The 11,359-nt window shown below is 40.4% G+C and overlaps 1 protein-coding gene across 1 annotated transcript; it reads left to right on the top strand.

Moving 5' to 3' along the window:
* The first annotated feature begins 367 nt into the window (after positions 1 to 367).
* On the top strand, positions 368 to 9,118 carry MMP1 (matrix metallopeptidase 1). Its single transcript, XM_508722.8, has 10 exons — positions 368 to 653; positions 1,137 to 1,381; positions 1,475 to 1,623; positions 1,848 to 1,973; positions 3,030 to 3,185; positions 3,346 to 3,463; positions 5,898 to 6,031; positions 7,540 to 7,702; positions 8,229 to 8,332; positions 8,514 to 9,118. The coding sequence occupies exons 1-10, from the start codon at positions 549 to 551 to the stop codon at positions 8,621 to 8,623; spliced, it is 1,410 nt and encodes a 469-aa protein (XP_508722.2). The 5' UTR covers positions 368 to 548; the 3' UTR covers positions 8,624 to 9,118.
* Positions 9,119 to 11,359: the final 2,241 nt, after the last annotated feature.

The following is an 11,359-nucleotide window of genomic DNA, read 5'->3' as shown; positions in this document are numbered from 1 at the left end:
AACCCCGAAGAGCCACCATAAAGTGAGTGCCGGAGGAGCTGAACTTCAGTCAGTACAGGTGCTGAACAGCCATAAGGTGCACAGTGTTAGTAATTCCACCCTCTGCCCTGGGAGCAAGGTGTGTGGAGAAACCTGTAGCACTTTATGACCATCAGAATCAGTCTTTTTCAAAAAGACCATGGAGTACTCTTTGACCTGTGTATATAACAAGAGCCTTTCTCAAATAGGAAAGAAATGAATTGGAGAAAACCACTGTTTACTTGGCAGAGTGTGTCTCCTTCACACACATCTTGTTTGAAGTTAATCATGACATTGCAACACCAAGTGATTCCAAATAATCTGCTAGGAGTCACCATTTCTAATGATTGCCTAGTCTATTCATAGCTAATCAAGAGGATGTTATAAAACATGAGTCAGACAGCCTCTGGCTTTCTGGAAGGGCAAGGACTCTATATATACAGAGGGAGCTTCCTAGCTGGGATATTGGAGCAGCAAGAAGCTGGGAAGCCACCACTTACCTTGCACTGAGAAAGAAGACAAAGGCCAGTATGCACAGCTTTCCTCCACTGCTGCTGCTGCTGTTCTGGGGTGTGGTGTCTCACAGCTTCCCAGCGACTCTAGAAACACAAGAGCAAGATGTGGACTTAGTCCAGGTAAATACTGCATTGCATGTGACAATAATGCAAATTTTTAATTTGTATTTTTCTGCAGTAATGTAATAGAGTTTTTTAAGGATAGGTTTCCTATAAAGAGTTTTTTTTTTTTGCTAGAAACAGCACCCTCCACCCAAATGTATCTAGCCATGCATAGGCTCTCTTTTTCCAGTTGGAGGTGAGAGTGAACTAAAGGAACAGCATCCAAACCTGTCTCCACAAATTGTAGACTTGTAACAGTATGCAAATCTTGCTCTACAAAAATTGCTCTACTATGAAGTTCTTACTTCACAATAACTAATAGTAGGGACATTTCTACTCTGAAATTTCATTTCTCACCAAAAATAAGGATAAAAGCAACTGCGAAATCTAAACACAAGGTTTAAAAGCAGTTCTCTGTTTTGGCTAAAACTTAATGCCATCAATTTTTAGAATAATGAGAAAGATTTCCCATGCAGTGTTTTGAAAATTTTCTTTTGTCAGAAATACCTGGAAAAATACTACAACCTGAAGAATGATGGGAGGCAAGTTGAAAAGCGGAGAAATAGTGGCCCAGTGGTTGAAAAATTGAAGCAAATGCAGGAATTCTTTGGGCTGAAAGTGACTGGGAAACCAGATGCTGAAACCCTGAAGGTGATGAAGCAGCCCAGATGTGGAGTGCCTGATGTGGCTCAGTTTGTCCTCACTGAGGGGAACCCTCGCTGGGAGCAAACACATCTGACCTACAGGTAGGCAGACTGAGGGCCAGAGTGAGAGAGCTATTTCCCATGACAGTGGTAAGAAGTCACGTCCAATGTGTCTCTATTTTGTTTCATTCTAAGGATTGAAAATTACACGCCAGATTTGCCAAGAGCAGATGTGGACCATGCCATTGCGAAAGCCTTCCAACTCTGGAGTAATGTCACACCTCTGACATTCACCAAGGTCTCTGAGGGTCAAGCAGACATCATGATATCTTTTGTCAGGGGAGGTAAGCTCTTCTTATAGCACCTTAACCTCACCTTGCCCCTAGATCTCGTAGCTTTGCAACTGGAATTGATTGTTTAAAATGAATGTTGATTTTATGGGCTCGAAGAGGGAAACTGCATCACAGTTGATGGAAGTCTGTTGGCCTCTTAACAAAGCTAATGCTTGCCCTTCTGGCTTAGCTTACATAAGAACCGCAAGGAATCTTTGTTGAATTGTTTCTTTCAGATCATCGGGACAACTCTCCTTTTGATGGACCTGGAGGAAATCTTGCTCATGCTTTTCAACCAGGCCCAGGTATTGGAGGGGATGCTCATTTTGATGAAGATGAAAGGTGGACCAACAATTTCAGAGGTAAGCCAATCAAATTTGCCTCTCTCAATTCTCCCACCCCTTCATGTTTCATTGTAATATTGGTTGATTTAGTTGAAAGAATGCATTCGTAGAAGTATATATTTTTCTATTACCACTCAGAAAATTAGTGATACACTTAGAAAAGTGAAAGAGTGGTCTTTTCTGCTAGCTAACAACATCTTAGCAGTGACAACTAGGCCACTCTAAAATTTTTATTAAGAAAATTGTTGAAAACTTTGATGTTTTAATTGTGGGCATCAACATTGAAACTTTTTCATTAGAAGAAAACAGTGAAATTTAACAGTGGTCATAAACTTATGTGGAAATTAAAGAAAAGGAAGGCTTTTTGTGTTTTCCAAAATTTCCAGCAGTCAACATTTATCAGTTTTGTAAATAAGAAAAATATTAAATATTAGGCTGGGCGCAGTGGCTCATGCCTGTAATCCCAGCACTTTGGGAGGCCAAGGCAGGCAGATCACAAGGTCAGGAGTTCGAGACCCACCTGACCAATATGGTGAAACCCCGTCTCTTCTAAAAATATAAAAATTAGACAGGCATGGTGGCACACGTCTGTAATCTCAGCTACTCAGGAGGCTGAGGCAGGAGAACCGCCTGAACCCAGGAGGCAGAGGTTGCAGTGAGCCAAGATCATGCCACTGCCCTCCAGCCTGGGTGACAGAGTGAGACTCCGTCTCAAGAAAGAAAAAAAGAAAAAGAAAAATATTAAATGTTAATAGAATATTTTGCTTCTGTGTGAAATAATACGTGTCATTTAATCATTGATAATATGGATTAATCTGTGGTGCGCTTTCAGTCAGCTGAGTTTGTCTTTTAATTGTATGAGTGTAATCATAGAGTTTAGGTTTCAACATGTCTCTTCGTTATTAATAAATGCATGCCTTCTGCCTTCAGAAAAAATATATACATGCATATATTTCAAAAGTCACTGATAAAATAGTAACATGAGTCCTTATAGTTGTAAATTATTTATTAGTTAAATGCCTCAAAACTGAATACCTTTCAAATAATTACAAATTGATTTATTGGCCTTTTTAGAGTACAACTTATATCGTGTTGCGGCTCATGAACTCGGCCATTCTCTTGGACTCTCCCATTCTACTGATATCGGGGCTTTGATGTACCCTAGCTACACCTTCAGTGGTGATGTTCAGCTAGCTCAGGATGACATTGATGGCATCCAAGCTATATATGGTGAGTATGGAGAGAAACATTACGGACAAGGGCCTGGTGGTCTTTATATGTATTTCAAATAAAACAGCCATTAGCGATATCCTTGAAGAAGCTGTCTTCATTGTTTATGTAGTTTTCTAATACTAGGCAAAACTAACTCCAGATATTTTATTTTCCTTAGGACGTTCCCAAAATCCTGTCCAGCCCATCGGCCCACAAACCCCAAAAGTGTGTGACAGTAAGCTAACCTTTGATGCCATAACTACGATTCGGGGAGAAGTGATGTTCTTTAAAGACAGGTAAGATGTCAGTTCTTCTTTGTGATCTGCATTTGTAATAATAACAACATTCACCACTATGATTAACTATTATGCTTCACATGTTACTTATTTCATGCTGATTTACATCTATAATCATATGGTAGCAATCGCATGCATTTGTACAACATAATGTACTTGTAACAACTTTGTTTTTCTACATATATTAGGTCAACTGATTCTCAGAAAATATAGTTGATTTAGAAAATCAGTATGTATGATCTTTTTTTACAGATTAGCAAAGTAAGTCAGAGAGAAGGAAAGAGATCTTTCGGGGGCATAGATCTCATTGGTAGCAGAGCAGTTATTGGTCTTCTGTTCCCTATTTCAGATCTCTTTTCATTATGCCACTCTTTATGGTGATAAGTATCATTGGACTTTCTTAGGAGAAAGTGGTCCTTTCCATAGCAACATCTCACTGATGAGGGTTGCATAGCCATCCTTTAATTATCTCCCCTGCCATCCTGGAAAAATGGCCCTCCCAAAGCCTATTATCTTGAAGGGTCTCTGTTGCCCCCTGGAGGCCCAGAGAAGAAGAGAAGAGAGGGCACCAATGCTGGGAAAGTCCCCAAGAACTGATGAAATCCCTCCTGGGACAGATAGGGGCAGCCACAATGTGGTGCTTCCCTCTTCAAAGAAGAATCCTAGAACTCCCTCTGCAGCATGTGGACTCAAAAAGTTGGGGTCATCTCACATGCAAGGAGGAGGCCTGCTCTCTGTACCATAGTGATTCCTAAAGGATCAGGCAAAATAATAACACACTCTTTTGGTGTGTTATTGCACACTGCATTTGGTGAATGATGCAGTCCACAGAAAGATCAACACATAGAAATTCAGGGTGGCCTGAAAGGCTCATTCTCTGCAGCCTCTCAAGTGCCGTGGCACTGTTTTACTACTCTGTAGTCGCATCTCTCCTAGAATTCAGGGCACTGGCTCATAATTCTTTCTGCCCTCTCTTTACTTTTTAAGTGTAAAAGATAAGGCTGAGGGTAAACTATACAGGGTGTGGTTCAATGCTGGGACAAGTTAAGAAAACACATGGTTTTAAAGGAAACCTCTCAGTACAGCAGGACACACCTATCAAACCAAATATTACTAGATGGAACAGGACCAATTTGAGGATTTGCCAGAATTGAAAGGACACAGAGATCATTTAAATGTCGCCATGTCGAGGAGACATGAAAGGCTAGAGATAGAGATAGTAACTGATTTGCCTAAGGCATCACAGCCAGGCAGAGGCAGGACTGGACCTAGAAGTCAGGTTTCCGACAGCCAAGGCCATAGGCTTCCCTGTGGCCTGGAATCTGGAGCTCTTCTGTGTCAGCCCACATAACAGTCTATGCTGTGCTGTTACCCTAGTCCCTATAAGCTCTATAATCCACTTTGTGTAAATACTACTAACCAAGGGACAACAAAGGGAGTGGCTGCCAGAGCGGAGTTTAAAAATCAACCTTAGCCTCTTACCAGCTGGGTGGCCTTAGACACCTCCCTTAGTCTCCCCGACCTCAATTTCTCATCCTCAAATACTCTCTTGTAGTGTCCTTGTGATAAGGTCTCATGTAAGGAATGGGCCTGGTGTGTTGTAAGTAACCGCTAAATAATATGATATTAGAGTCATGGTCCAGCTGGTAATGTGCACAGCCGATCCCTAATGGCTCACCAAAGCTGACTGTTAAATTTTGAAGAATTTTGCAAGCTAGCTGTGAACCATAGCCATTATTAAAAATTAAATTATAGGCCAGGTGCAGTGGCTCACACTTGTAATCGCAGCACTTTGGGAGGCTGAGGCGGGGGAATCATTTGAGATCAGGAGTTCAAGACCAGCCTGGCCAATATGGTGAAACCCTGTCTCTACTAAAAGTACAAAAATTAGCTGGGCGTGTTGGCCTGTACCTGTAATCCCAGCTACTCAGGAGGCTGAAGCAGGAGAATCCTTGAATCTGGGAGGCAGAGGTTGCACTGAGCCAAGATTGTGCCACTACACTCCAGCCTGGGTGACAGAGTGAGACTCTGTCTCAAAAAAGTAAATAAATAAAAAAGAGATAAAACTTAAATTATATAAACAAAATTAAATTACATTAAAATAAAAGGTAATAAAAATAATCAAAAATCATCAGTTTGTCATAATTTTTACTGCATTTTTCTACTTATTTATGTTCTTAAAGTTACTTATGCCGATTTTATTTGTATGCTATACAATGGTGCTCCACTGAGACTCTTGAAATTCATCATAATGGGAGTATTTCAAGCTAGTAAAATCAGCAAATGCTATAAACCAACCCTTCTTTGGAGAGCTGAATGTTATACATTTACCAGCACACCACTAGTGCCAGCAACAAGAAGGAGCTGGAGCTGGATATCTGCCAGAGATTACCAGAAATTAGATGGAAACTTTTCTTGCTTTTTTTCTAATCAGATTCTACATGCGCACAAATCCCTTCTACCCGGAAGTTGAGCTCAATTTCATTTCTGTTTTCTGGCCACAACTGCCAAATGGGCTTGAAGCTGCTTACGAATTTGCCGACAGAGATGAAGTCCGGTTTTTCAAAGGTAATCTTTCTAATTATTTTTCACTGCTTTAATAAATCAATTTTTCATTCCCTTTGGGGCTGAGATATAAGGTTACTAGCTACATTCTCTCCAGGGACTTTTGAAAATCTCAGTCTCACCAACCAAATCAATGAAAGTCCATCAACTAAACAGTGCGTAGCTCATTTTGGAGTCATTTTAAACAAAAGGCAAATGACTGGAGATAGAATGTTCTGGCCTTTTTAATGAATCTAGATTTACAAAAATATTTTTTGCACAAACTATGTATTTAAAACCCCCTCCATATTCCTGGGAATACTCAAAGTAAAACTCGAGACTTGGGCCAATCCTACAGAGGACGGAACAGAAAGATTTTGTTTGTATGATTTCCTAGACTCTATTTCAATACAAACTACCCTCTTGAGAATGGGGGAAGCTCAAGTAGGCAGCTAAGATAGGGGATGCCACAGCCATGACAGGGGATGCCGCAACCTTGCTATAAGAGTGTGGTCCTCAGACCAGCATCATTGGCATCACTTGACAGTCTGTTACAAATTCAGAATCTCAGGTCCCACTTCAGATCTTCTTTAATAGAATCTGAATTTTAACAAGTTTCCTGGGCAATTCATATGCACATCAAATTATGAGAAGTTCTGAATACTGTGAATTGAATGGGAGAAACTTCTTCGATTCTGTCAGAATGAAACACAATCCAATGATCAGCTCCTGGACTTTGAAGACACTATGCCACGCACCAGTATTTTTGCAAACATGTGTTTAACGTAGTACAATGAGTAAGACATTTGACTCAGCCATACACTCAAGGCAAAGAATTAAATGCAGGTCAGATGGGCCAAACGCTTTGAAACAGGATTTCTAGCCTTTAAATTATGAAATTAAATGGATGTTAGAGACAGAAAGTTTCAAATTCCTTTTTCATGAGGGGTAAATAGCACGTGTGTACAGTAAGAGAAATCTTGGCTTTAGTATATGAGACCAGCTTTATGTGATGAGGGGCTTACTGAGTATAAACACGGAATCTGGACACAGCATTAATTCAAGTATTTGGAACTATCTTCTAGTCAAATGCAGTGATTTGAATCCAGGATTGCAAACCCTTACAGGTTATGAGTCACTACAGCACTTCACCCTTTATGATACAAATGGTTTGAACTTCCACAGTCCATGAGCAAACCTGGAGAACCGAAGTTTATATCACCAAGGTGGCATAACTAACTCTTTAGTCATTTGAACATCTGACTGTGGAAAGAAGCCCCCAACCCCATAAACAAGTCATTCTCAAAGCTTGCTGCAGATTAGAATCAACTAAGAAGCTTCCAAAGATAGACACATTTAATTGGTCTGGGATAGGGTCCTGGCATCAGTATTTTCAAAAATCTCCCTAGATGATTCTAATCTGCAGCCAGGGTACTGCACTAGCATGTGAAACTAAGAACTTAGCTGAAAATTCACTTACTGCCTATTGAAGTCTTAGGCAAGTGTTTTCATCACTCTTTCTTGATTGGCAGGGAATAAGTACTGGGCTGTTCAGGGACAGAATGTGCTACACGGATACCCCAAGGACATCTACAGCTCCTTTGGCTTCCCTAGAACTGTGAAGCATATCGATGCTGCTCTTTCTGAGGAAAACACTGGAAAAACCTACTTCTTTGTTGCTAACAAATACTGGAGGTAAGTTTAAGTGCAGAGAATGTTAGGGCCTCAGTTCTTTCTACATAAAAAGTTCTAGAATAGCCCATTTCAAAGTGAGTCTCAAACTGCCTTGGCCAGCATCCTTTCCTTCAGATGGCTGGTGCCAATCTATCATCTATTTAGTCTATTGACCAATAATCATCACACAATGCCTGCACTGGGAATCCAGAGAATGTAGGGGGATGAATTTTAAAAGGATGTAGAATTGAGGACATTCATCTTAACAGAGCTACTTCGGCCAAAAGTTACTTATCTTCCATAGTGTGTTACCTTGATAGGACATAGCGTAGAACCTACTGGAGAATTCGATGTTGGATTTCAGAGGGGCCTTAAAGGCCTTTTAGTTCACCCGACATTCCACCTTATCCCATCCACTCCCCATTTCACAAATGATCTATAAAATGAAATATTCTGGTTAAATTCCTCATTGTGTATTTTCTGTAATGATTTTGAGAGTGCACATGTTTAGCAAAAGGTCTGACACTCTTAACTGTTTTCTGACCAGGTATGATGAATATAAACGATCTATGGATCCAGGTTATCCCAAAATGATAGCACATGACTTTCCTGGAATTGGCCACAAAGTTGATGCAGTTTTCATGAAAGATGGTAAGTGAATATACATGTATTTCCTCCATTTCATTGCCATAGCAATAACATCATTATTGTTAGTTGGAGCAGCAAATGCCAAAAATATCTGTGCTCACAGATGAATTGGTTTCTCAAGAATTCAAGTTAAACCTAGAAACTACTTGTATAATGTAGTAAGTCTCTTTTGTTTTGTTTCTAGGATTTTTCTATTTCTTTCATGGAACAAGACAATACAAATTTGATCCTAAAACGAAGAGAATTTTGACTCTCCAGAAAGCTAATAGCTGGTTCAACTGCAGGAAAAATTGAACATTACTAATTTGAATGGAAAACACATGGTGTGAGTCCAAAGAAGGTGTTTTCCTGAAGAACTGTCTATTTTCTCAGTCATTTTTAACCTCTAGAGTCACTGATACACAGAATATAATCTTATTTATACCTCATTTTGCATATTTTTTTTTACTATTTAGAATGTAGCCCTTTTTGTACTGATATAATTTAGTTCCACAAATGGTGGGTACGAAAAGTCAAGTTTGTGGCTTATGGATTCATATAGGCCAGAGTTGCAAAGATCTTTTCCAGAGTATGCAACTCTGACGTTGATCCCAGAGAGCAGCTTCAGTGACAAACATATCCTTTCAAGACAGAAAGAGACAGGAGACATGAGTCTTTGCCGGAGGAAAAGCAGCTCAAGAACACATGTGCAGTCACTGGTGTCACCCTGGATAGGCAAGGGATAACTCTTCTAACACAAAATAAGTGTTTTATGTTTGGAATAAAGTCAACCTTGTTTCTACTGTTTTATACACTTTCTGTATTTATTATTGTTACTTTCTGATGACAACGCCACACTTACAGAGACTGCTTTTCAAATTTGAAATGGGAAGTAGACAATATAAAAAATATTCATGTGGGAAATGAGGATATATAAAAAACTCAAATATTCTCTGTTCACATGGAATTTATACCATATAAACTGGGGTGGGGGAGGGGAATCCATTTCCCTTGCCCCATTTATGGATTCCAAAAGTGGTTTTAGGTAAAATCAGTGACATCATGGTAGAGCGTTCTAGGTGTATGTCATTTTCTCTCTTCTGAACATATGGGAGGGTTCCATTTTCCCACAGTCCAACTCCTTGCAGAGTTGGGTGGTGGGCAGTGGGGCATCTGACTACTTCTAGCCAGAGGGTTGAGTGAAGAAGTGACAAATATCATTTTCAGACTGGAACATTTAATTGCTGGTGGAAATTTCTCTAGTAGTCTATTCCTTCTGTCCTGTGGTAGAAGTACATCATGAGAGAGTTGCCACAAGACAGAACAAGCTGAATTGCTGGAGGTAACTGCTCCAAATAGTTACACAAACCTCAGTAGACTTTGCTTAAGCAGGAAATCAAATTTTAGGCTGGCCATGGTGGCTCACACCTATAATCCTAGCATTTTGGGTGGCTGAGACTGGAGGATTGCTTGAGACTAGGAGGTCGAGACCAGCCTGGGCAACATAGTAAGGCTCTACATCTACAAAAAAAAATTTAAAAATAGCTGAGTATAGCGGTACACACCTGTAGTCCCAGCTACTCAGAGGGCTGAGATGAGAGGATCACTTGAGCCCAGGAGTTGGAGGCTTCAGTGAGTCATAATCGCACCACTTTATTAGTCCGTTCTCACATTGCTATAAAGAATTACCTCAGACTGGATAATTTATAAAGAAAAGAGGTTTAATTGGCTCACGGTTTCACCGGCTGTACAGGGAGCATGGCTGGAAAGACCTCAGGAAACTTATAATCATGACAGAAGGTGAAAGAGAAGCCGGCATGTCCTACATGGCTGGAGCAAGAGGAAGAGAGAGAGTAGGTGGAAGTGCTACACACTTTCAAACAACCAGATCTTGTGAGAACTCACTCACTATCACAAGAACAGCAAAGAGGAAATCCACTCACATGATTCAGTTACCTCCCACCAGATCCCTCCTCCAACGCTGAGGAATTACAATTCCACACAAGATTTGCCTCGGGACACAGAGCCAAACCATATCACCGCTGCACTCCAGCCTGGGTTACAGAATGAGATTCTTGTCTCTAAACATATATACAACTTTTATTTCCTAAGCCACTAAGATTTTCTATTTGGTTAATGCTGCATAATATAGTTTGTCAAGATAATCACTAGTTTGTCATGACTAATTTGGGAAGAAAGTTTATGTAGGCAGGAGTCTTGCAAGTAGCTTTACACAGGCAGAAGCAAGCTCTATACAGGCAGAAGTAGTACCTCCCTCTTGCCAGAGGAGCACAAACTATGCTTGCATGGAGAATTGATAAAGACCTCATTTGAGACAAAAACCTCACAAGATAGTGCTTGCCCTCATCCCAGATTCCTCTTCCCTCTGCTCATTATTTTCAGGCAAATGACTAAGATCAGGTCTCAGCATAGTTCAGATCCTAGCTATGGTAGGAAATATAGGTTACTAACCAAAAGAATTATAGGACCTGGGCATTAAGTATCATCAGAAATCAAGGAAACACATATGGGAGTAAATCTGGAAGGCATCGGATTAAGTTGGGGGATGTAAGGCTGAAGATAGAAGAATTTATTGACATCGATACACACATTCTTGACTTGGGAATCAATTTCCTAGAAAGGAAACCAGGAGCTTGTCTAATACTCTGCTGACATGGATTCTCAAATCTTGGACACAATGATGTCCTGTGGCATATGAGGTGGAGATGCCAGAATTTCTGTGGCATGATTTTGAGGAAGAAGTCAGAAGGCACAGAGAGATTTGAACCTTAAAATGAATCTATTACATGAAATTGAAGAACCCACCATCATACTCTGTTGCCTGGGAAGGCCCAGAGGGCACTCTTTTCATTGGCTTTCATTGAAGCCATAAGGACCACACTGGTGAGGGTGCACACTGGTGTCTCAGAGATACCTGGTGGTGGTTGTTCTCTGTGAGGTGGGTTAAGAATATGAGGTGTTTCTGGGGAATTGGCCTCTCTAGTATCATTAAAGATGATGGGATAGCAGAATGGTAAAAGTGCATACATA

Source organism: Pan troglodytes, chromosome 9 (assembly GCF_028858775.2).
Source record: "Pan troglodytes isolate AG18354 chromosome 9, NHGRI_mPanTro3-v2.0_pri, whole genome shotgun sequence".
In the NCBI taxonomy this organism is placed as follows: Eukaryota; Metazoa; Chordata; class Mammalia; order Primates; family Hominidae; genus Pan; species Pan troglodytes.
This window is presented reverse-complemented; position numbering and strand designations above follow the sequence as displayed.